Source organism: Eumetopias jubatus, unplaced genomic scaffold (assembly GCF_037043125.1).
Source record: "Eumetopias jubatus isolate StellerSeaLion01/CBP00866 unplaced genomic scaffold, mEumJub1_p1.0 scaffold_12, whole genome shotgun sequence".
NCBI classification, from domain to species: Eukaryota; Metazoa; Chordata; class Mammalia; order Carnivora; family Otariidae; genus Eumetopias; species Eumetopias jubatus.
Window position 1 is genome coordinate 32,820,491 of NW_028274818.1, and position 26,897 is coordinate 32,847,387.

The window sequence follows — 26,897 nt, forward strand, 5'->3', positions numbered from 1 at the left end:
ATGAGGTCAAAAGATTTGGCTTTTATCATCATATTAATCATCTCAGGAGAAGTCTATGCAGGAGGTAAAATTAATTTTTCATATTCCTTATTCTCTAAAAGTTATAAAGGGAAATTCTAACATTCATTTAACTTGAACTTTTATAGTCTTTCATTTTTGTGTATCAACTTTATAAAAAGCATACTTCTTATAATTTGTTATAAATACATAAGCAGATTTTTTTTTCCTTTGGGCATAACTAGTAAACTATTCTTAGAGTGACAAACTTAGAAAAACAAAAGACAAAAAAGGAAAAAAAAACAGCTTTGTATCTCTAGGTTTTATGACATAGGAGGTGAGGATCTAAACACTTTAAAGGATTTTCAGTCTAACAGTACCACCATTTAGAAGTCATATGTTAATCTTAATTCTAATTTCATACTAGAATTTATTCCTAACATTGCACAGCTTGTACAATTTTAATTTTCTCTTCATAAAGTTCATAAAGTGAGAGCTTAGTGTAGGAGATTTGAAAAAGAAATAGCCATGAATCATCAAGATTTTTGAATCTTCACCCTTTGATTTTTATCCTAATTTATTCATTGGTTGAAATTTGTAAGTAGTGATTAGAAGGAGGACTGTATAATTGGTTATGCAGACAAGGACATTTTTGAGAGTGAAATGGAGCTCTATTAATAGTTATGTGAGACACTAGTGTAAGTTAGGACTGTCCAAACCAATACCCATGGACTCCCTAACTCTTAGAAATCTTTATAGCCAGAGCTCCGTGTGTAAATAAGTGTGAGTGAAGCAGGCAATATATAAGTGTGGGTTATTTAGGAAGAGTTAATAGTGTTATTAGGCTGTAGGGATAAGAAACAAGAAAGGATAATTAGGTGTCAGCAAGAGTGAATATACAAAAGAGGAAACCACAGCAGTAAGACTTTTCTAAAATAAACACCTTAGGGAATCTGTTGAAATAAAATATTCTATGGATTATAATTGCCTTGTAGGTAATAGTTTGCTACAAATTTCCTACCAAAAAAGGTCTGCAATTAAGATTATGAAAGTGAAATAAATAGAATTCATCTTATTTGATACATTCAATTCTATAATAAGATAATTTTTGCATGAATAGTTTCCTTTGGTTTTATTTTTCTGTCTAAATAGGGAAAAACCAGCTGATATAATTCTCTGTCATCTATATACCATGAAGACATTGCATTTTCCTCAGGATGCCTGGGTGGCTCAGTTGGTTAAGCGTCTATCTTCAGCTCAGGTCATGATCCCAGGGTCTTGGGATCAGGTCCTGCATCGGGCTCCTTGCTCAGTGGGAAGCCTGCTTCTTCCTGTCCCTTCCCCTGCTTGTGCTCTCTCTCTCTGACAAATAAATAATAAAATCTTAAAAAAAAAGACATTGCATTTCCCAGATAATTTCCTAATTATTATACGGTTATAATCTTCTTTTACTCAAACAAACAAACAAGCTAACAATAATCTCATCTTTCCATGCTTTCTCTCATCCCCATTAGGAATATTCGGGGCAAGAATTGAATTAATGGTACTTCTCATTTTGTGGCAGGCAATCATCATTGGCCTATGAAAGTTTCCACTTTTGCTTTATTTATACACTTCCTCCCTTTATCCCTGACCCTGAATTCCATTTCCCCTAGCATCAAACTGGGAGCCACTATTGTGTGTTTGATATATTCTTAAATATGATATGTAACTATCTTTCTGAATTATGTCTTCTTTTGTGTATGTGCTTTACATTCACATAAATGAAAGCTTGCCATCAGTTTGATCTCTGTACTGTTTTGTTTTACTTGCTATCATTTAAATACAGTTCCATGCTGCTGAATTAACTGCTGCATAGTGTTTCAGATATTTTACTTATCCATCTTACTTGTGATGGACACATCATTACCTCTAATTTCCTTCTAACCACAAATAACGTTTAGAATTATGAATGTGTCATATAATCACCTTATTTCTTGTTACAATTTGTCCTGTATATGTTCACATGTGTGTTGTTTTTTTTTTAGATTTTATTTATTTGACAGAGAGAGACACAGTGAGAGAGGGAACACAAGCAGAGGGAGTGGGAGAGGGAGAGGCAGGCTTCCCACTGAGCAGGGAGCCCGATGCGGGGCTCGATCCCAGGACCCCGGGATCATGACCTGGGCCGAAGGCAGACACTTAACGACTGAGCCACCCAGGCACCCCATGTGTGTTTGAAAATTGCTAAGAGAGCAGTTCTTAAAAGTGCTCATCACAAGGGAAAAAAAATTGTAACTCTGTGGTGACAGATGTTAACTAGATTTATTGTGAGATCATTTTGTAATATGTGCAAATATACATGTGGAACCATTGGGCTGTATATCCAAAACTAGTATAATGTTAACCTCAATTATACCTCAATAAAAAATTATGTCAGTACATATAATATTTACTTATGTGTGACAGTCTTCTTTCACTAAGTAATATGTTTGTGAGATTCACTATTCAACATTCACTACTGCTGCATGATATTCAGCATTGCATTGCTGTATAATATTCCATTGAATGCATGTCTAAAATGTGTTTATCTTTTCTTCCATGGAATGGCCATTGGGATTGTTTCCAGTTTGGGACTACATGAATAGTGCTGCTATGAACATTCTTTTACATGTCTTTGAGTGCACAGATAAATACTTTTATTTTATCTTTCATTTTGTTGATGTGGTGTGTAACATTGACCAATTTTCATATGTCGAATCATCCTTGCATTCCAAGGATAAAGCCCACGTGCTCATGGATCCTTTTACTATGCTGCTGAATTCTGTTTGCAGTATTTTGTTGAGAATTTTTGCAGCAGTGTTCATAAGGGATGAGTGCTTTTTAAAAATGGCATGTGTACATTCTGCCTTAATATTGCCAAAGAAAGCCGAGTACTTTTTATGAGGTCTGTGACCATTTACATGTCCTGTTTTGTAAAGCTCTTGCTCGAGCAAGATTTTTTAAATTTATTAAATAAGATATTTTTAAACTTATTTTTTATTTTTTAATTATTTTCTTATTATTTATAATTATTTTTAATTAGTTTTCTGTCTTTTTATTTAAAAAAAGCCATTCATTTCAAAATTTTGTGGGTTTGCCTATTTAAGTAGAACTTCATCTGTTCTAGAACCCTGCTGTCCAATATGGTGGCCGCTAGGTATATTCAGCTATTGAAATGTGGTTAGTCCAAATTGGGAGGGGTTGTAAGTATAAATACACTCTGGAGTTCAGACTTAGTAAGAAAAAAAATGAAAAACATTTTTAATATTTTAATGGGTTAAATAAAATGTATTATTAAAATTAACTTCAACTGTTCCTTTTATTAATGTGACTACTAGAAATTTTAAAATTACATATGCAGCTTGCATTATATGTCTATAAGAAAGTGCTGTGTTACAAAGTTAGGGAAAGCGTCCCTGAGGAAGTAGCCTGACCAGCTTTATTCTGACTGTTGGTTATTGGGGTTGCTAGCAGATTAATTCTGACTGAAAAAGATTGTCACAGAATCCCCTTAAAAAGCCAGGTAATAAAAATAAGTACGAGTTAAAGTCACTGCAAACACTTTGAATTTAAAAATTTACTGCCATTTGATCACACATTCCATGGTTTTAGATATGTTTTTCAGTTTTCAGCTTGATATTTACTCATTTCAGAGAAACCCTGTGGTCTTCCTAGTGTGGAAAATGGAAGGATTGCCCAATATTACTATTCTTTTAAAAACTATTACTTTCCAATGAGAATAAATGAAAAACTGTTGTTTTCCTGCTTGGCTGGTTATACCACTGAAACTGGGAAACAAGAGGAGCGAATCACATGTACCCAAGAGGGCTGGTCTCCAGAACCACGTTGCTTCAGTGAGTCTGTGGGCTGTGTCCACAAAATGTTTATAATATTTAAAGAGATCAGTCCATAAAGGTCCAAGAAAACTTGGTGGGTGGTGAAACCTTTTGGTCGATAAGAACAAATTACAGGCCCACTGTCTCTTTTACAAAATGAAGACATATTTTGAAATTCTGTAAATAATATTTCTTATTAAAGTGTTATTGTCTTTGTTTTTAATAATACCCTATAAAGAGAATACGGATAATTATTGAAAATGGTATTATCATATTGCAAGAAACAGATGCAAATGAGTTACTTTAAGGAATGGGGAACTTATACAGATAATAATGCATAGGAAGCCAGAAAAATGCTTGACACTGGACTTAGGAAGAATAAAATTGTTACTCCAGTGTTTTATCCTTTGAAAGACTCATCTCTCCTTTGTGTGCCAACTTCTCCCACAAATTCAGAAAAATGTGTTTTCTGAATTTTGAGTTCAAATTTAGAAAAAGGAAATCTGATTGGTTCATCTCATTATTTCATGCCAGGCTACCCTATAGTCAAACTATTAATGGGCTTCCATTAGATCAGCTGACCTCTCCCGAACAAAAGATTCTCTAAGCTCTGTTTTGCAGAGTAGAGGCTTTAGTTGGGTTTGTTTTATTTAGAAGAGGAAATGAGTATGATGGTTACCATGCTTAATATATCTAGTGAACATATCCATTTAGGATAATTATCCTTTCCATGACTTGAGAACAGACCATAAATTTAAGCATTGCACATTTAGTATTAACATAGACCACAGATTAACTCAAAGAAAGAAAGAAAGCAATATTCATAACTAGAGCTTAAAAATAAATTTTACATTAGCAAGAGCTTTGAAATAGGCACCAGAAGAGAAGAACTCAGGTTTAGCATGTAGTCTAATGGTTAAGATACAATCTCTGCAGTTCACCTGCCTGCCTTTGAATTCTGCTCCACCATTGGAAAGTGAGCATTGTGAGCCTAAGTTTCTCATCTATAAAATGGGCATAAACCTGCTTCACTAAGATAATCCATATAAAGTGCTTGCCACACAGCAAGTACTACATATATTTAATACTAACCTTGGCTAAGTCTCTTAACCTTTCTGAATTGGTTTGTTATGAGGGTCTAATAGTAGGGCTTAAAAAAATTACTGAGCTGGGGTACATATATTATCTAACACAACATTGTTGCAAGTATTTGATAAAAAATAACTCTGCAGACTCAAAGGTTTTGAGTAACATGTCTATGATTCAGTCACGGTCTACACAGCCTGACTATGGACTGGCTACACGGACTTATTGTGTGGCCAGGTGATCATTTGCTGAATTAAAAGAAAAAAAAGAATGAACAAAGTTTTCACATTAAGGTATCTGCAGACTTATTTAAGGATCCATAAGCTGGGTATGTGCTTTTGTTACATGGTGTTAAAAATTGTCAAACACAGTAGATTTAAAAATATTAGGAAGTAAATCCAAATGAAATTCCTTCCATTTGCCATTAATGACAGTTAGTGAAAGAGCTCTGTTATATTTTCTAAAAGTAGATATGATAGGGTGGGAGTCACTACAAGAACTGAAGTCAATAAGCACAAAGAATGTCATTGTCAAGTTGAATCAGTTTTTGAAGAAATTTGATGCAGAACATGCAGGATAATTCCAAAATTAAATCAAATCAAGGAATTGAGTGAAATTTTTCTCTCTCCTTTAAATTCCAAGAAAAATATTAAACTTTTGCCTTGGTTTTACAACTAAGTAAAAGACAAGCTTAATTTCACCAAGTTAAGCAAAGATTTTTTTCCCATAGAAAAATGCACTAAGCCTGAGCTGAAAAATGGTTACATCTCTGATGTAACATTAATGTACAAAATTCAAGAGAACATGCGTTATGGTTGTAATTCAGGATATAAAACCACTGGAGGAAAGGATGAAGAAGTGGTTCAGTGTCTTGCTGATGGATGGTCTTCTCAACCTACCTGTAAGAAGGAACATGGTATGTGTTTAAGAATCACTTCCCAAAACTGAAGATAAGAGACTGTGAGGCTAGTACTTTCTTATACTGATAGGCATTTTTATTTAATAGAATTAATTTTTCAGTATGTCTGCAAATGCAAGAAGTTGATATTATATTGTTTTTCTTAAATGTTAGGTGTTTCCTTAACCCAAGAGTTCTCAATTCCCACAACTCACCTACTCCATTAGTTCCTATTTATTTTTTTTAATATTAATAGACTTATTTTTAGAGCAGTTTTGGATTTGCAGAAATATTGAGCAGCTAATACAGAGAGTTCCCATGTACCCCTTCTTGCCCTTGGCCGCATACACTTTCCCCTATTATTTGCATTTTGCATTTAGTGTAGTATATTTGTTGTAATTGATGAGCCAATACTGATACATTAATTGAAGCTCACACTTTAGGGTTCATTCTTTATCTTATACATGCTGTGGATTTTGTCCAGTGTATAATGACATGTATCCACCATTAAGATATCATACAGAATAGTTTCAATGCCCTAAGAATCCCTTGTGTTCAACCTATTCATCCATTTTTCCTTTCCACCAACCGTTGGCAAACCTTGATCTTTTTTTTTTAATTGCAGTAAAATATACATAACATGAAATTTTAACTATTTTTAAGTGTACAATTCCATAGCATTAAGTTCATTCACAATGTTGTATAACCATCACTACTATTTCCAAAACTTTTTCATCAACCCAAACAGAAACTCTGTACCCATTAAACAACAAACCCCTCTATCCCCCACCCTACCCCAGTACCTGGTAACTTCTATTTTCTGTCTCTATCAGTTTCCTTATTTTAGGTACTTTGTATAAGAGGAGTCATGCAATATTACTCTTTTGTGTCTGACTTATTTCACTTAGCATAATGTATTCAAGATTCATCCATGTTGTAGCATGCATCAGAATTTAATTTCTTTTTATGGCTAAATAATATTCTATTGTGTATGTATATAAATATACATATACATATATAGATATATATACACACTTTGTTTATCCATTGATCCATTGATGGACACTTGGGTGAGTGGCAGTTCTTCTAAAAATTAAACATAGAATTACCATAGGATCTAGTGAATAAATGAAATCTTAAAAAAAAAAAGAGTGGAATGGAATAGGATGAAAAAAACTTTAGACCTTTTTCTGGCAACATATATAAATTACTGTTTCCTTTATTAGAGAAGAATTCAAGATAATGCCCATTATCTTTATTGGTAAACCAATATCAGGCATACTTAAAATAATCCAATAATTTGAATATGTATACTTTGTTAGTGTGTTTTTAGTTGTTTAAATTGTACAAATCCTCAGATGGCACAGAATCAAAAAAGCTGTACAAGGCTTCAGTTGAATTGTGGCCTTCTGCCAAGTATACTAGAGTAGAATTTCAAGAATAGAAGACTGGTGGCATTAAGACACAAGGTGTATTAAAAAAAAGGAAATAGAGACACAAAGGCAAACTGGCAGTTTTTCAATTTGGCCAAAGGTGGATTCAGCCAAATATGCTTAAGATTTTGTGAAAATACATTTTGAGATTTCTTTTTAATATTATAGTTTTAGTGATACATTTCATAAAATAAATAACATTGATTTTTTTTTTAGAAACATGTTTGGTCCCTGAATTATACCATGGAAATTATTCCACAACGCAGAAAACATTCAAAGTGAAGGATAAAGTACAATATGAATGTGCTGCTGGCTACTATACAGTTGGAGGAAAGAAGACCGAGGAGGTAGAATGTCACACATATGGATGGTCTCTCACACCAAAATGTACCAGTAGGTTCTCATTTTAAAGACAATCTAGTCTCATTTTAAAAACTTTCTCTCGTCCAGAAGTATATATAAATTGTCACACTCATGTTTCATTTTTCATACTTTTTTGGGTTTGTTTTTTTTTTTTTGCTTCTGGTTTTAATTATTTTGATCATAGGCTTTGATCACTTAAAGATCTCAAATAGAAAAAGAATTTCTTTTAGCTCAGATTACATTAAAATAAGCCTAATGATATTTAATAAATATAGGAATTGACAAGCTTTTGTTATATATAACAAAATATGGCAAATTTACTAATTTCTATTCCAGATATGGTATATAAGTAGTAGGTGAATTTTGTTCAACAGAAAAAATAACACTTTTGTATTTTATTTGTTCTTTCATTTTTAGAATTAAAGTGCTCTTTAAGATTAATAGAAAATGGTTATTTTCATCCTATAAAGCAAACATATGAAGAAGGAGATGTAGTTCAGTTTTTCTGTCATACAAATTATTATCTAAGTGGATCTGACTTAATTCAGTGCTATAACTTTGGTTGGTACCCAGAATCTCCTGTATGTGAAGGTAATTTTTAAAATTTCACACTCATACAAATAAAATATCATGTCTTAATCAGCTTTAATTTCTATGAAAAAAATGTTTCTGATGATATCTAATTCTTGTCCTGAGTGCTTTTTTTTAAGTTTCAGAGGCAGAGTTTAGTGATTTATCAGTTGCATACAACACCCAGTGCTCATTACTTCAAGTGCTTTCCTTAAAATGCCCATCCCCCGGTTACCTCATCCCCCCACCCACCTCCCCTCCTGCAACCCTCAGTTTCCTAGAATTCAGCGTCTCCTATGGCAGCATCTCCTATGGTTTGCCTCCCTCTCTGTTTTCGTCTTTTTATTTTTCCTTCCCTTCCTCTATGTTCATCTGTTTTGTTTCTTAAATTCCACATATGAGTGAAATCATATAGTATATGTCTTTCTCTGACTGACTTATGATTTCTCAGCCATCAAAAAGAAGGAAATCTTGCCATTTGCAACGACGTGGATGGAACTGGGGGTATTATGCGGAGGGCTATTTTTAAAAATAAGTATGGTCTTTTAAATCATTGCTAGATATTTTCAGCAATATTTAATCTGGAAGAAATCTTAAATTTTGCATTAGTTTGTAAAGTGGATATAACTTTTAAACTCTCTTATTATAAGGAATAAAATATTTATTGGGAATTACTAGACCCAACTATCCCAAGCTGGCAGCTTTGTGAGGTATCTTTCCTATTTGGCTACATATTTCCTGATGTGAAAAAACAGTCTTCAAAATGGTGTGGGTAAAGAACAGAAAAATCAGGAGAATATTACCCAGAGTAAAAATGAAAACTATGGTTCTCGAGTAAGAACTCTCCTAAAATGTAATGTCTATGTATGGTAAGTTTCTACCACTGCACATGTCCAAGCAGATAGTATGATCACCTATTGGGAAACAACAATTCAAGCATCATTTAAACATACCTACAATGAGATATGAAGGAAGTCCAAGCCTAGCAGAGGGAACAAATTTGAAAAAGTAATTGACATAATGTGACAAATATAATCAAGTCAGGTATAAAGTATTTGAACAAACCCTGAAGATTTTGATTGGTATGGTGTGGGATAGCATTTTTGGAGGTGATGGATAACATTTGCACTGAAAGATAAAAAGGAGTTTGAGGATTTGGGGGAATGGGGAGAGGTAAAGGTCTTGATAGCCTCTATTTTCTCTGTGGTATAGAAATTAATGTCATTATTGATAGACAAGAGGAAGACAGGAAAGTGGAACTTGGAAGAGGGGGTGAAGATTTGAAGCAAATGCTAGGAGGGGTGGAAGAGGGAGATGACCAGGGGTATGAAATGAGATTGCCCAGAATGATCCTAATTCTTTAAATGCACCAAATGATAACTTCAATGTTTTTATTTTAGTTTTTAATTTTCCAGTCCTGCCCAAGAACCTTGGTCTAACAGTAGAGAAGAAGAATGTTATCAAATTGTCTCTAGCATGTTATTTCAGAAATAAATGGTAAACCTACTTAATATCTACTCCATCAGCCCCCATCCAAATTAGCATGCAAGTGTGCCTGTTATTTTCTCTAGTAAATAGTCATTAGATGTACGGTAGGCAGTGCAGTTGGCTGAATAATAATAAATTACATCCTAATCCCCGGAACCAGTGAATGTTACCTTACTTATATGGCTAAAGGGACTTCGCACATGTGATAAAATTAAAGATCTTGAGGTAGGAATAATTTCTGGGATTATCCATGTGGACCCTAAATATAATCACAAGCCTCTTTATAAGAGGGAGGCAGAGGGAAATTTGACTACAGAAGTGGAATAGAGATGTGACAATGGAATGGAAGCAAGAGGTTGGAGCAATAAGAGGAAAGGTCATGTGCCTAGGAATGCATGCAGCCTCCAGAAGCTTGAAAAGGCAAAGAAGCTGATTCATAAAGCTTGCAGAAGGAATGCAGCTCTCCTGACAACTTGATTTTAGCCCAGTGAAACTGATTCTGGACTTTTGGCTTCCAGAACTGTAAGAGAATAAATTTGTGCTATTTTAAGCCACTTTATTATAATAATTTGTCACAACAGCAATAAAAAATTAAGACAGTCTGTGTTTTAGAATACTGGAGAACAGATTTTATTTAATTCATATAGACATAGGTACAAGAACAGATCCACCATTTAATAGTTAATTTACTTACTTCAGAAGTTTCAGTTTATTTATCTATAATATGAGACAAAAATTATCCCTGCTTAATAAAGTTATTTTAGGATTAGAGGAGGTAATGAATGCTGTTTTAATTTGCTTGCTTTTTTAGTTTTCTATTGGTCCATAACAATGCCATTACAAATTTAGCAGCTTAAAACAGCACACTTGTATTATTTCATAATTTCTGTAGGAGTCTGAGCCTAACTTATCTGGCTCCTCTGCCCTCCTGTTGGACAAAGCTGCAATAAAATGTCAGCTGGGGCTTCAGTCTCATCTGAGGCTTGACTGGGGAAGAATCTGCTTTCAAACTCATGGTTATTGGTAGCACTGAGTACTTGGCTGACAGCTGAACTGAGAGCCTCAATTTCTTCTTGGCTGCCAGCTGTAGGCAGCCCTCTGCCCCTTGCCCCCTCATTTGGAAACTTACAATGTGGGGGCTTGCTTTTTATCAAAATCAGCAGGAAAATAGTCTCTCAGCAAGAATGGCCTTACCATCCTCTGTTGCATATCATGCATACATAATCACATACTCCCATTTTCTTTGCTGCATTCATTGGTTAGAAGCAAGTCACAATTCCTGCTTATGAGGAGGGTTATCACATAAGGAAGTGAACATCAAAAACATCAAAAGTGGAGATCAAGGGGGTGACCTTAGGGTCTGTCTTCCATACTTCCTATGGTACTTGGCTCTATGAATGTGCTTATTAAATCTACATATTATTTTTTGTAATTATATGACCAAATATGGTGATTTTTTTTAATAAGGAAGAAGAAATCGATGTCCTCCTCCGCCTCTGCCTCTAAACTCCAAAATTCAAAGATATTCAACAACTTATCGTGATGGAGAAACAGTTCATGTAGAATGTGAACTTAATTTTCAGATACAAGGATCAGAAGAAATACGTTGTAAAAATGGAAAATGGACAGAACCTCCAAAATGCATTGGTTAGCAACACCTTAATCAGCTTTCCCTAAAATTAAGTCTGCATGTGCAGCCAAATGGTCTCTTCTCTTTAATTGGTCTCTTTTCAGAAGAAAAGGAGAAGACAGCCTGTGGGGACCCACCCTTCATTGAGAATGGTACAGCAAACCTGGACTCTACAATTTATTACAATGGGGATAAAGTGGCATATGAATGTAAAAGTGGGTATCATCTTCGTGGATCAACAGAAATAACTTGTAAACGTGGGAAGTGGACACATCCTCCTGAGTGTGTTGGTATGTATGCTACACTTACCAGCGATAGCTGAGCCTGTTGTGTAAAAATTTTTCATTTTCCTTATTTAATCCACATATTTCTTAGAAAACACACTGATTCAGCACCTACTCTGCTACTTTTTTTGTGTGTATGCAGCCTTCTTAGAATTTAACCCAATATAAATAATTGGGAAACTAAAAAAATTTTTTTGAATATACATTAGTGCTAACTAAGCACTCTTATCTGACCTGTTTGACACCATGACTTCTGAGCTTTAGATGAAAGCACATAAGTAACAGTGGAATGGGTGACTGGCCTTGATCATGATCTTCTTTCTCTTCCTTCATGTCCTACAAAGTCATGTTAGAGCACTCTGTTCCTGCCTTTGGGTCAATCCTTCTGATATTACTTATGCATCTGGCCAGTTTGAGCCCTACACCATTCTGAGACCTGTCCCTGGTCTTTTGTTTCACTAACGCACAACCAGGCTATGGTCACACCCACTCCTGGGTGCTACAGTTCCTGTCACCCTTCTCATTTCTTGATCTCTCCTAGAAAGATCTCCACAAACATGTTTACTTAAGATATTTATTGCATAAGAGAAAAGCTATTGAGGATGTTAAAGAAATGAGCAGAGTAAAAGAAAAACTAAAGAGAGAAAAAGTAGACAATTTCATCCATGGATTGACTGAGATCTGGGATGAAAAGAATGAGAATTAAAAAATAAAAGTGGATAATGACAAAAATAGTTTCAGAATTGACCATAATCTTCAGGTTATTGTTTACCTTTCTATACATTTTAAGAATATCTGTATCATGATTCCTTCATAAGAAAAGTGACAGATATGTGTTTTTAGGCAAAACATTTACTGTTTATTCTTAGTAAATTTTTAAAATATTTGGTCTGAATAACATTTTTCTCATTTCTGGAGAATTTAGAAATCAACTGTCCTAAACTATGTAATACAAATAATGAGGGACAGGAGTATGAGTAACTATATGATATCATTAGGTTGTTATACATTCATATTAATTTTCAAATAACCTCTTTTCTTAGAAAATAATGAGAATTGTAAGCCTCCACCTGATGTAATAAATGGGGCTGTTGTTGATGGATTATTGGCAAGCTACACAACAGGATCCTCGGTGGAATATAGATGCAATGAATATTACTTACTGAGTGGAGCAAAAGTATCTCACTGTGAACAAGGAAGATGGTCATCCCCACCTATTTGCTTAGGTAAGACAGAGAACACATTGTATTTTTTTAAAAAAATTTCCCAGCTCTATTGAGATACAATTGACATATAACATACGAATTTAAGGTGTACAATGCCATGAGTTGATACACATATATGTTTTGAAATGACTACCACAATCAGGTTAATTAACATTCCCTTCATTTCACATAGTCATAGTTGTACTACTGTTGTTCTTGTCTTTATGATGAGTGCATTTAAGATCTACTCTCTTGGCAACGTTCAAGTATTCAAAACAATATTGTTAACTATAGTCACCATTATGTACGTTAGATCCCTAGAACTTATTCCTTTCATAACAACCCATTGAATTTCTTATACCATTACATTTCTATTTTTATGTGATTTTTTATATAACATTTTATAGCATGGAAATGATGATTTTTGTATAAATCTTTTTTTCCAAAGTGTTTTTCCTTCTCATTTTTGTAAGCAGAATATCTAATATCAGAGGGTCTAAAACTACATTAGTTCTTACCTACTACTTTTTAAAAAATTGTGGTAAAATTTGAACAACAGAACTTTACCATGTTAGCCATTTTTCAGTGTTCATTTCAATGGCCTTAAGTAGATTCACATTTTTGTGACTGATTACTTTTTTCCTAACTGATATCCTTAGCATCTCTCCCTATATTATCCCCAGAATGTCATTTGGGGAGAATAATCCATCCAATTCTTTCCTTGGTAGAGCATATTGTTAATAGCTTTCTTGGCTGTCAATTCCTCACTTGAATGGTCACCTTTGTTCTATTTTGTTGAGCAAATAAAAACATGTTTATAGTTTAATAATAATTAATTAATTAGTATTAATAATTAATACTTTAAATGTATTTTGAAAGACGTGGTATAACTAACATTAATGATTCAAGTGGAGATTTAAGAGAACTATCTAAATAATTATCTCATTTGAGATAACTTTCAAAACATAATATTCACCTTTCATTTCAAGCCTATAGATTTGCCTCATTTTTTAACTTTGCTAGTCAGAATTACATTTAAAAGTAATGTAATCGGTCACTACAGTTGCAATGAACTTGTTACGTTGTAACTTTTACAAATAGGTAATGGTATCATAAACTTTCTCTAAGTTAAAATAAAATAGTCACTTAATTATAAATATTAGCATTTCAAACTATAAATGCAAATCATTGTTATTTACCAAAAAAAAAATCATATAGAAGCAACTAGAAGAAAACAGAAAATATCAGTAACTTGGGCTGAAATAAATGCTATTAATGACTTAGATAATGGTTTTCTAAACCTTTTTATACACACACACACACACACATAACACACACAACACATATTTACAAAAAATATATGCTGTCATGAGAGGCTATGTAACTCGTTTTTTTCCCACAAACTATATTATGAACATGGTTGGGTATACTTCTACAATATACAATTTAATGGCTGCCTAGTATTCCATAATGCAGATATGCCATAATTAAATTAGTCACTTTTTGATGGAAGTTTAGTGTGTTTTCAACATTGCCAAATTGTCCTTCAGAAAGTTAATCCACTCTACCATCAGTGGATTAAAGAGTAGTTGTCTTAATCCTTGTCAACTTGAATATTTTAATCTTCATATATTGTTAACCCAACAATTAAAATTATTTTAATTTGGTTTATTTAAGTACTAATCAATTGAGTTTATTTTCATTTGATTTGTTTAAGTATTAATGTATTAACTTTTTAATATATATTAATATCTTTCATTTGGTTTATTTAAGTATACTAAATTGAGCATTTTTCAATTTTCTAGTGGCCACAGGTTGTTTTATTCAATGATAAAGTGCATCTCTTCTAGCTTAAATAATTTTTTTAAGATTTTATTTATTTGTTTGACAGAGAGAGACAGCAAGGGAGGGAACACAAGCAGGGGGAGTGGGAGAGGGAGAAGCAGGCTTCCCGCAGAGCAGAGAACCCTATGCTGGGCTCGATCCCAGGACCCCGGAATCATGACCTGAGCTGAAGGCAGACCCTTAACTGGACCACAGAGGCGCCCCTTAAATAATAGTTTTTAGTGTTCAAATTAAGTGGTTTTAATTTATAATATAACAATAATAATAAGAGATGTATAAATTCATTTGATAGCAATAAAGTGTATATTATGTATATGTGTGAGGAGTTTTAATAATGTAAATGTTAAATATAAAACTTTGCTTTTGATACCTGTCAAAATTTTTCTTTCAAAAATACATTAAACTTCATATTTGTCAAATGAATAAATAATTTAAAAGAACATTTTGTTTTACAGAGCCATGTACTATTAATGTGGATTACATGTACAGAAATAACATAGAGATGAAGTGGAAGTATGAAGGAAAGGTCTTACATGGAGATTTAATAGATTTTGTATGTAAACAAGGATATGACTTATCTCCATCAACCTCATTGTCTGAATTATCTGTACAATGCAATAGAGGAGAAGTGAGATATCCTTTATGTATTAGAAAAGGTAAAACAATGCTTTCTGACAATTTCTCAAGTGATCAATATCACCACCCTGGGTGCAAAGTATAAGAAAGACCCTACCTAACTCACCACCATCATCTTCTAATCTATAAATTGGGAATGATCTGACCAATTTCCAGTAAGCACATACACTTAAATAGGATGACTATGCTGACATCTTTTAATTCCAGTAAGTCAGTTTTATAAAGGGAGAAATTAATAGATCTTATAGATATCACCAGACTGTCAGAGGACTGATCCCCCTAATGTGAACAATCAACAACTCTGGAAAACATTGCTTTTCTTGGGGTTTGCTGGAGAGTATTGTTTCAGAAAAGGGCTTGATCAGATTGAAAGATTTTGTGTGCTGCTTGGATATGGAACTATTACTTTTAATAAGAAAAAAATGGAAGAGAATACATGCAGAAAGCATGGCTTCAAATGGGTTTCATACATTTTCACATCTAGATAAAAAGGGAAAAATAAAATAATGTTTATTAATACTTTACCAGTTTTAAATATATTTTTCAATATTATAATATGAGATTCTAATTACAATAATCAATTTTATAGTATGAAGTTGTAGAACTATGCTCTCAATAGTTAAAATTTGACAGCTATCTTAAAAATGCTTTTACGTGAATTATCTCATTTTATTTCTTTTTGTTTACTTTTTTTTTAGAGAGAGAGAGAGCATGGGGGGGTGGGGGGGCAGAGGGAGAGAAATCCTCAAGCAGACTCCACGCTGAGCACAAAGCCTGAGGTAGGGCTCAATCCCACACCCCTGAGATCATGACCTGAGCAGAAATCAAGAGTTGGTGCTTAACCAACTGAGCCACCCAGGAGTCCCTATCTTATTTTATATCTATAGCAATTATTAAAGTATTGGATGTTTTTTATAGAAATTCATTGTATGCTTTTAAAATCATTTTTTTCAGAATCTAAAGGAATGTGTGTATCTCCTCCACTTATTAAAAATGGAGTCATAATTAGTTCAACATCAGACATCTATGAAAATGGTTCCTCAGTAGAATACAAATGTTTTGATCACCATTTCCTTCAAGGATCTAGGGAGTCCTATTGTTTAGAGGGAGTGTGGACTATGCCCCCATTGTGTTTAGGTATGTACTACAAAATATCCACCTATTTAATAAAATAAAACCATATCTTTTCCCACTTTCTCATCTGTTAGTTAATATAATACTACTATAATGCTTAATTTGCTATATTTGTGTATCAGTGTGCCTATTTCATCACTGGTTTCTATTCTCTCCTGTAGATCATAAATAACTATAGTCCATCTTGCCCTAACAAATATTTACTAAATACAAACCATACACTAAGCACTGGTGTTTTATGGGGCTATAAGATGAATAAGTCATGGTGGTGTGGGTACATATGTTAACAGTTATCATTTAGTACCATGTGACTGGTACTATAATAGAAAACATGAGTGCAACGGGGAAACAAAGAAAGTTAAAGCAAGTTATGCCTTATTAGTGAAAATTTTCAGGAGACATAAAAAAGCATATCTTTAAATAAAAAGAAAATATTTTTTTGTTTCCATATCTAACTTATTTACTATCTTATTTCACCAGCTTGGACTTGAGTACAATACTGAGTAGAAGATGTAGTGGGTATCTTGTTTCCCAATCTCATAAGTAAAACTTTCAACAATTCATCTTTAATTACAGTGTTATAAATACTTCAAAATCAAATTAAAAATATAGAAAGTTTAATTTCTATTTTTCTAAGAGTTTTTAAAAAATCTTGTGAGTGTTTAATTTTAGCACTATCTATTGAAATAATCACATTATTGCTTTTTCCCCCTGGAATTATATTTCTTCTTCTTGAATGTTAAAGCATGATTACATTCCTGTAATTAATCACACTTGGTTGTGATGAATTATGCTTTCTACATGTTATTGGATTTTATTTGCTTATATTTACTTAGAAGTTTCACATCTATTTTTATGAGAGAGATGAGTCTGTTATTTTCCTTTGGGTTTGGTATTAAGTTTCTGCTTTCCTTATATGGTGAATTGGTAAGCTCCCTCTTTTTCAATTCTCTGGAATTTGTGTAAGATTGGTACCATTTCTTCCTTAATAATTGTAAGAATCCACCAAACATGCCATTTGAACATCAAGTTCTCTCTAAAGAAAGATCCTGACAGCTGTCAGTTTTCGTAGGGTGGTTTATAGAAATTTGTCGATAATATCTAAATTGTCAAATTTGTTGACATAATGTTGTTTACAACATCCTTTTACATTATTTTTAATGCCTTTAGTGATATGTCATTTGTTTTTACTGCTATTAAGCTGTATCTCTTTCTTTCTTGACATGGCTTGCTAAGAGTCTATTACTGTCTTTTTTTAAGTTTGGGGTTTTTTTAAAAAAAGATTATTTATTTTAGAGAGGGGGAGAATCAGGAGCAGAGGGAGAGGGAGAAAGAAAGCAGACTCCCCACTGAGCATGGAGCTCAACCTAGGGCTCTAATTCAGCACCCAGAGATCATTCATGATCTGAGCCAAAACCAAGAATTGGTCACTAAACCAAATGAGCCATCCGGGCCCTGGGTCTATAACTTTTATTAGGCCTTTCAAACAACTAGTATTTACATTTGTTACCCTTTCATCAAATGTTGCTTACTATTTTAATAATTTAAATTCTTATCATTCTTTTCTCTCTTCTAATTTCTTAAATTTATTTTATTACTCTTAGCTTTTTAGGTGGATACTTACATTACTGATTTTCAGCCTTTCTTTTTTAAAGGATTTTTAAAGAAAATTTAATTTAATTTGCCAATGATACAATAAGGATATAATTATATCTTTAAATTTCCTACTGAGCACAACTTTATCCCACTCATTTTTATATTTTGGAATTTTATCATTATTCAGCCATCCAGTTAAAAAATACATGATACCCTTTTTGATATCTTGTATGCACTCTGAGTTATATAGAAGTTTGTTTTTTAGTTTCTAAGCATTGGAAGATTTTCTAGTTTCCTTTCGTTATTGATTTCTAATTTGAATCCATTGAGACACACTTTGAATTATATAAGTCTTTTGAAATTCATTGATACTTACTTTATTACAAGCATTTATTTATTGTAGGTACACATTCTTTTGTACTTGACATAAACAAATAATTGTCATTGTTGGATTCACTGTTGCTGCATATTAAGTTCATTCATATCTGTGCTGATTTGTGTCTGTTTTTCTATCAGTCACCAAAAGAAGTATGTTAAAGTCCCTTATACTCTGTGCATTTAAAAACATTTCTTGTATTCTCTCAATTTTTGCTTTTGTTTTTTTTTTATGCTATTCTACTAGGTACACACAAATTCAAGCATATTAAATCTTGGTGTACTGGCCCCGTGTAATTTTAAAAGAGTCCTCCTTTATCTATACTAATACTTTGTTTTTGTTTGTTTTTGCCTGAAGGCTGCTTTGGATGTACAAGCTTTCAACAAGTATTTACAAGGCATACATTTTTTCATTCTTTAACTTTCAACATTTTGGTTTCTTACTTTTAATGTGTATATATTGCAAGCAATATATAGTTGTTTACTTTAAAGCATATTTATCTAGTCTGACCATCTTTTTATAGTATTTGTCCATATACATGTTATATAAGTACTGATATGTATCCTTTCTGTTCTTTCTTCTTCTCTCTCTCTCTTTGCTTTCTTCTGGGTAAATCAATTCTTTTTAAACCATGTCACTCTCTACTAGCTTGTCGATTATTCTTTTCTCTTGGATTCCTTTCAAATTGTTATCACATAAATTACATAATTCAATCATGACTTATTACAGTTGAATATAAATTAGGACTTATACCACCTCTCCAAGACCCAGAACACTTTAGCTTGATTTACCCTTCCCACTTTTTGCATTACTGTGTCATGCATTTTCATTCTACATATTGTTTAAGTCCCAAAGATACAGTGAATATTATGTTTTCCAAAAATATTCTTTAAGACTTCTTGATATGTTTGTCAGTGATTCGTTTCTCATCTTCTCCTGTTTGTTGCTATTTCTGATTGGGATCATTTTGCACATGCCTGAAAAATATTATTTCTTTATTATTTTCTCAGTTTTTGTTTGCTTGCAAATTTCTTGGTTTTCCTTCACTTTTGAAGAGGAATTTTACCAGAGATAGAATTCCCTTTTTCTTTCCATGCTTTAGAAGATGTCATTTTTATCCTTTTCTGCATTTATAGTTTTTTTTTAAAGATTTTTATTTATTTATTTGACACAGAGAGAGACAGCGAGAGAGGGAACACAATCAGGGAGCGGGAGAGGGAGAAGCAGGCTTCCTGCTGAACAGGGAGCCCGATGTGGGGCTTGATTCCAGGACCCTGGGATCATGACCTGAGCCAAAGGCAGATGCTTAACCGACTGAGCCACCCAGGCACCCCTGCATTTTGTAGTTTTTGTTAGCCAATTGCATTCTTTATTTTTTTTAAGATTTTATTTATTTATTTATTTATTTATTTATTTATTTATTTATTCATGTGTCAGAGAGAGAGAGAGAGAGAACACAAGCAGGGGGAGCAGCAGGCTCCCCGCTGAGAAAGGAGCCCGATGCAGGACTCAATCCCAGGACCCTGGGATCATGACCTGAGCTGAAGACAGACACTTAAACAACTGAGCCACCCATGTGTCCCAGTCAATGCCATTCTTAGTGGTACATCTTTGAAACTAAGTTTCTTTTTGTACTCTACTGGTTTTGAGATTCTTTTTCCCTTTATTTTCAGTAGGCTATTTATGCGGGGCCTTGATATGTGTTTCTCCGAGCATTTCATTCTTTTCTTTTTTTAAAGATTTTATTTATTTATTTTTGTGAGAGAGAGAGAGAGAGCATACGCACATGAATGGGGGAGGGGCAGAGGGAGAAGCAGACTCCCCACTGAGTGGGGAGCCTGATGCACGACTGGATTCCAGGACCCTGGGATCATGACCTGAGCCAAAGGCAGATGCTTAACTGACTGAGCTACCCAGGGGCCCCTGAGCATTTCATGCTTCAAGTTGGTAGCACCTCTTGAATCTGTGGCTTTATGTTTTTCATAGTTCTGGAAGGTACCTTTAATCTTCTTTGTTCCCATTTGGTAATTTTCTATTGATATATCTTCCAATTCATTAATCCTTTCTTTAGATGTGTCCAATCTGCTTTAAACTCATCTATGGAGCTCTCAATATCCTTGTATTTCTAGAATATCATTTTATGCCTTTTTTTTTGTAGATTTCAGATGTCTGATGAAAAACTTTATCTTAACATCTATTTCTTTACCATGTTAATCACACCTATCTTTAAGTCCTTGCCTGCAAACTCCATTATCTGGATCATCTGTAGGCCTATTTCGATTTCTAGCCTAATTTTTTGCTATTTCTGTTAACAGTTGATTGAATATCAAATATTATTTATGGAAAATTTTAGAGACTTGAAACGATGACGTCATCTTGTTCCAGAGAATACGCATCTCTTCTTTAGGCTGATAGTGTAGGGGAAATTGACCTCAATCTAATTAGAAATGCAGCTTTTTCTAAGCTTATTTTCAGACCTTTGTTTGCTCCTACTAATAGAACATAACCCTGCAGGGTTCTTCACTAAGAGTTTGGTGTTTATACCAAGGTTCCTCCTTCTTGACTGCCTTTCTTATTACTGGGAGACTGCCAAAAAAGCTTAATGTAGCTTTTCATTCACTTTCTGCTTGGCTCTTTATCCTCTCTCTTTGCACAAGTCAAGAATAGGCAAATGCTTCAAGGGAAAAAACAGCCAGTGCAGAGTATCACATTCATTCTCTGTATCTCCCATTCCTCTGGGTTCTTGACCACTCAAGTCCTGGCTGTCATGTCTGACTTAAACTTCTGTGTTTCTATCCTCAACAACATGAGATTTCCAAAAGCTCTGCTAGCTCTATGTTTGCTGTTGACCATTCTCTACAGTCTCTCAGCTCATGCTGAGAATCAACAAATGCCCCAAGAGGAAATGCCCCAACACAGAATGTTGGACTCATCTGAATGAGCTTTTACCAGAACCTTGGCATCTTGAGTACTGAGTGCCTTCGAAATGCTCTAATTCCTTGAAATACGTACTTCGTGTCAGTTTTCAAATTTTCTAGTTTTTGGTAGAAAAAACTGGTCTGATATAGACTATTCTGTCACTATTCTGATTAGCTGGTCTGATATAGACTATGCTGTCATAGCTGAGAACAGAAGGTCCATGAATTAATTTTTAACTTGTTTTAATTAAAATTTTACGTTTTGTAGAACTATAACATTTTATAGTGCTATTTGACCTGATTTTCAAAGATATTTTGCAGTGACTATAGAGATTCTCTTAGAGTCTTTCTGATTCTTTTTCTTCATTTTTATTCTGTCTATAGAACTTCTAGCATAACATCTGACACTTTAGGAATTCAATAAATACTTACCGAAAATATTGAATAAAGAAGTTTGTTAATGTATTCCAGTTGTATGATTTATATGCTTTATTAACAACTCTGGAACTTTAACCTGTCTCAGGACCTACTGTTTGGTGCCATGTCATCCAGGAGGCAAAGAAGGACACAAACAACTCATTTTCTGAAATAACTTGACATTTTGAAAATATCAATATTTTTATTATGAAAAAAGATCAAAGGAATTTGTTGAGTATCCTAATAATTATCTAAGTTTTTATTTTGTTTTGTTTAAATGCATTAGTGAAAGGACACAATAATATTTTCAATGCTTAGAATTCAAAACATCTTAATCTAATATTGATATTGATAACTGGAAATTTCAAAGAGAGGAAACTGTCAACCACTCTGGATGCCATCAGGTCATAGAATTTGAGTCATTGTTGACAATCCAGCTTCTTTCTACATTTCCATAATATTTTATCTATCCAATAATCAAACAAATACTTTGTTTCATGGGGAATTTATTTAAGTTTTCTGAAGAAAAAAATAAGAAAAAGAACATTATTTCAATAATTATTGGTAACTATCAATGTTCTTTATAAAAACACCTTTTTTGTTTACTATCTTTGAAAACCATAATGGCATAAAGCTAAGTGACTGGCAGGACATACATCTTTCCCAAGTCCAGGACCACACAGACAAATGGCAGATTGCTTTCTGTGAGCCTTGAACATATTCTCTGACTCAAATATTAATTCTAACTTAGTTGCCACTAGAGTCTGGGAATTTTAAGGTCATCATGAATAGGAACCACAATGCTTCCTGTTAGTGCCAAGATGTGTCAAGATAATTTTCTTCTTTTTATTTTTTCAGAGCCTTGCACATTATCTTTTGTTGAAATGGAAAATAATAATTTACTCCTGAAATGGGATTTTGACGATAGACCACATATTTTCCATGGCGAGTATATTGAGTTTCTTTGTAAGAGAAATACGTACGTAGCTGAGTTCTCTATTACTGGATCTGAACTCAGAGTGCAGTGTGACAGAGGGCACTTAAAATATCCAAGATGCATTCACAGAGAAAGGTAAGAAGAAGCTTGTGCCTACAACTAATTATTTTCTTCAGATTGTTATTCAAGAGATTCTTTATGTTATAAATTTCAGAAATACAGGTTCTACAAAACTCCTACTTCATGGTCATTATATAGGATAAAATAATTTCATTTTTTAAGCTAGAAGTATTAATTAATTCAACAAACTTTCTGAGTTGTCTGAAGTCAGAGTACTGTTTGCTATTTCATATCTGTGACACTTTGGCAATTTGGAAAATAAACTGATTTATATGTGCAATATTTAAATGTGGAAAAATTAACCTATATTTTGAGAAAGAAGATTGCATTTTCTCCCACTTCCCAGTATAGGTCCAAGTATAAGTTATAAAGATGGGAAACAAAGTTGTACAAATCTTTCTATTGATAGAAGAGCATATTAATAACAATGATTAAAATTAAGTTATTTTCAGGAACACATGTCTGTGTAAGAGCTTGGAAACACTAAAGTGTTTCCTCATAAGATAATTTAAAAGTACATATTTTATACTTTTTTGTTTTTTTTCCTCATTCTTTTTTGTTTTTTATTTGAGGATAATTTATGTACAATGTTACATTAGTTTCAGGTATACAACATAGTGATTCGACAATTCTATTGTTATGCTATACTCACCACAAGTGTAGCCATGATCTGTCACCATACAATGCTATTATAATACCATTCACTATATTCCCTATGCTGTACCTTTTATTCCCATGCCTTACTTATTCCATAACTGGAAGCCTGCCTCTCTCACTCGGTCCTCTTTTCCAATTTTGTCCATCCCTCTATCCACCTCCTCTCTAGCAACCATCAATTTGTTCTCCATATTTATAGATTTATGTCTGCTTTTTGTTTCTTTGTTTTTTTAGATTCCACATATAAATGAAATCATATGGTATTTGTCTTTCTCTGTCTGACTTATATAAAGTCCCCAAAAAGCCAAAGCAATCTTGAGAAAGAAGAACAAAAATGGAGGTATTGCAATTGTAGATTTCAAAATACACTACAAAACTGTAGTAATCAAAATAGTATGGTACTAGAATAAAAATAGACACATAGATGAACAGAATAAAGAGCCCAGAAATAAACCCATACTTTTATATGGTCAATTAATCTATGACAAAGGGGGCAGGGATATACAATGGGGAAAAGAAGTTTAGACATAAACGGTATGAGGAAACCTGGACAACTACATGCAAAAGAATGAAACTGGACCACTTTCTTACATCACACACACACACACACACACACACACACACACACACAACCTCAAAATGGGTAAAAGATCTAAATGTGAGAACTGAAACCATAAAACTCCTAGAAGAAAACAGGTAGTAATCTCCTTGTCTTTGGCCTTAGTAACATTTTTCTAGATATGTCTCCTGAGAAAGAAAAACAAAAGCGAAAATAAACTATTGAGACTACATCAAAATGAAAAGCTTCTGCATAGCAAAGGAAACCATCAACAAAACAAAAAGATAACCCACTGAATGGGAGAAGATATTTGCAAAGGATATATCTGATAATGGTTAATATCCAAAGTATATGAAGAATTTTATTTTATTTTTTAAATATTTATTTATTTATTTGAAAGAGAGAGAGTGAGCTTAGTGGGGAGGGGTGGAGGGAGAAGGAGAGAATTCCAAGCAGACTCCTCGCTGAGCATGGAGCCTGATGTGGGGCCTGATCCCAGGATCCTGAGATCACGACCTAAGCCAAAACCAAGAGTTGGACCCTCAATTGACTGTGCCACCTAGGTGCCCCAATATATGAAGAATTTTAATCCCCCCCAAATGGGGTGCCTGGGTGACTTAGTCAGTTAAGTGTCCGACTCTTGATTTTGGCTTAGTCAGGCCATGATCTCAGGGTCATAAGATTGAGCCCCATATCAATCTCCATGCTTAGTGCAGTCTTCTTAAGATTCTTTCCCTCTCCCTCTGCCCCTTCCTCCCTGCTCATGCTCTCTCTCTCAAGATAAATAAATGAATACCCAAATAATCCAATTAAAAAGGGGCAGAGGACATTTTTCCAAAGAAGATATACAGATGGCCAACAGACACATGAACAGACAAAAAGACACTTAACATTACTAATCATCAGGGAAATGCAAATCAGAACCATGCGATATCACCTTCCACTTGTCAGAATGGCTAGAATCAAAAAGACAAGAAATAACAAGTGTTGGCAAGGATGTGAAGAAAAAGAAACCCTCATGCCCTGTTGGTGGGAATGTAAATTGGTACACCCACTATGGAAAACAGTATGGAAGTTCCTCATAAAATTAAAAATGAAATACTATATGATCCAATAATTCTACCTCTGGTTATTTTCCCAATGAAAACAAAAACAGCAATTCAAAAAGATATACGCAGCTTTTTGTTTATTGAAGCATTATTCATAATAGCCAAGATATGAAAGCAGCCCAAGTGCTATTGATAGATGAATGGATAAAAAAGATGTAGAATATTATATATACAATGGAATATTACTCATCCATAAAAAGGATGAGATCTTGCCATTTGTGACAACATAGGTGGACCTAGAGGTTATTATGCTAAGTGAAATAAGTCAGACAGAGAAAAACAATAACCCTATTTTATATTTCTTGATGAATGAAATATAATCCTGTTTTTAGTAAAATATTACAATAATACAATAAAATGATGTAAATCATTTTATAGAATCAGGATTTTGACGCTTTTAAAGATACAGTATAAAATGGAAATTATACTTTATCTTTGATTAAGAATATTATAAAAATATGGGTGCCTGGGTGGCTCAGTCAGTTAAGAGTCTGCCTTTGGCTCTAGTCATGATCCCAGGTCCTGAGATCAAGCCCCCCATCAGTCTCCCTGCTCAGCGGGGAGTGTGTTTCTCCCTCTGCCCCCACCCCCTGCTCATGCTTGTGCTTGCTCTCTCTCTCTGAAATACATAAATAAAATCTTTTTTAGGAAAGAATATTATAAAAATAACTTAATGGCAAAGTGTATGTGTTCTAATCATTGTGAACAATGAACTATATGAACAACATAAGGATAACTTTTTAGATACTTTGAACAGTCTATAAAAACATTCATAAGAGACACATGGGTGGAAAACTTTAAAAATTTTTAACTATGGTAAAATCAGGACAGAAAAATTTTATATGTGTTTAAGTGTCTTAGTGTGTCTTGTATTTCTCATTTCAAAGAGAAAAAGAGGTAAATAACTTAGAAAAAATGTTTAAAATGGCATTATTCTATCAAATGACACTGAGATTTGAAAAAGGAATTTGTGGTATAATTCACCAAGTCTGTCTACTTGCTTTTATCAATAACTAGCTAAAACAATGACTAATTATATGAAGTGTTGAAGGGCTAAGTTATAACAAATACTTGACCAAAAATGGTGCTTATTTCAAAAATCTCTCTTCCTTCTCTCTCTTTCTCATCAAGGATGCTGTCTTATCAACAACCCTTCAGGACATAAAAATGTATGGCAGAAAGAAGAATAGTGCATCAACACATCATAAAATCCTTTATAAAACAATTTTTAGAAGAAAAATTACAAGTCTCTAAGTTTTAACTTTTGAAGATTTGAATCTAAATTGTCTATGTTGACCTTTTTTTATTTATAAATAAGCCAGAACATGTTGTTTCCATTCTAATTTGACTGATCTGACATGTAACCTAACCTTTATTGCGTGCTTTCCCTCTGTTAAAAAGATTGATCTACATGTCAAAGTATTTCTGTTTCCTATTATCCATTCATTGTGTTATATAATTGCCTTCAAGATATTTGTTTTTATCATATTCATTAACATTGGGTTTTCTGGTACTTTTAATTCAATCTTTCTGTCAATATTAAAGAACCAAACACTAGAGATAAGAAACTATACATCATATTAGAGGATTTACCTTATTAAATAGAGAAAAGACTGCCCTTTATACTTTCCAAATGTAAAGAACTTCAAAAAATTAACTGTAGTATTAGCTTCAAGGTTAATCAAATTATGAGGTGGTGAACTATCCACATGTTAAAATGTTGCCCAAGGAACGTGGCTAAAAAAAGAACAACACTTTCCATTTTTATATTTTACACTTTCA

The 26,897-nt window shown here is 33.4% G+C and overlaps 1 protein-coding gene across 1 annotated transcript; it reads left to right on the forward strand.

The window, feature by feature from the left end:
* On the forward strand, positions 1–26,280 carry F13B (coagulation factor XIII B chain). Its single transcript, XM_028120330.2, has 12 exons — positions 1–64; positions 3,672–3,872; positions 5,671–5,856; positions 7,488–7,664; positions 8,052–8,225; positions 11,160–11,339; positions 11,427–11,612; positions 12,650–12,832; positions 15,112–15,312; positions 16,247–16,429; positions 22,592–22,805; positions 26,247–26,280. The coding sequence occupies exons 1-12, from the start codon at positions 1–3 to the stop codon at positions 26,278–26,280; spliced, it is 1,983 nt and encodes a 660-aa protein (XP_027976131.1).
* Positions 26,281–26,897: the final 617 nt, after the last annotated feature.

Bases quoted from the DNA above. Each gene is read 5' to 3' on its own strand.
- F13B (XM_028120330.2), top strand. From the start codon at position 1: ATGAGGTCAAAAGATTTGGCTTTTATCATCATATTAATCATCTCAGGA. The intron at 16,430-22,591 runs GTATGTACTACA...TTATTTTTTCAG, and splicing joins TATGCCCCCATTGTGTTTAG to AGCCTTGCACATTATCTTTT. The intron at 22,806-26,246 runs GTAAGAAGAAGC...TTTCTCATCAAG, and splicing joins AGATGCATTCACAGAGAAAG to GATGCTGTCTTATCAACAAC.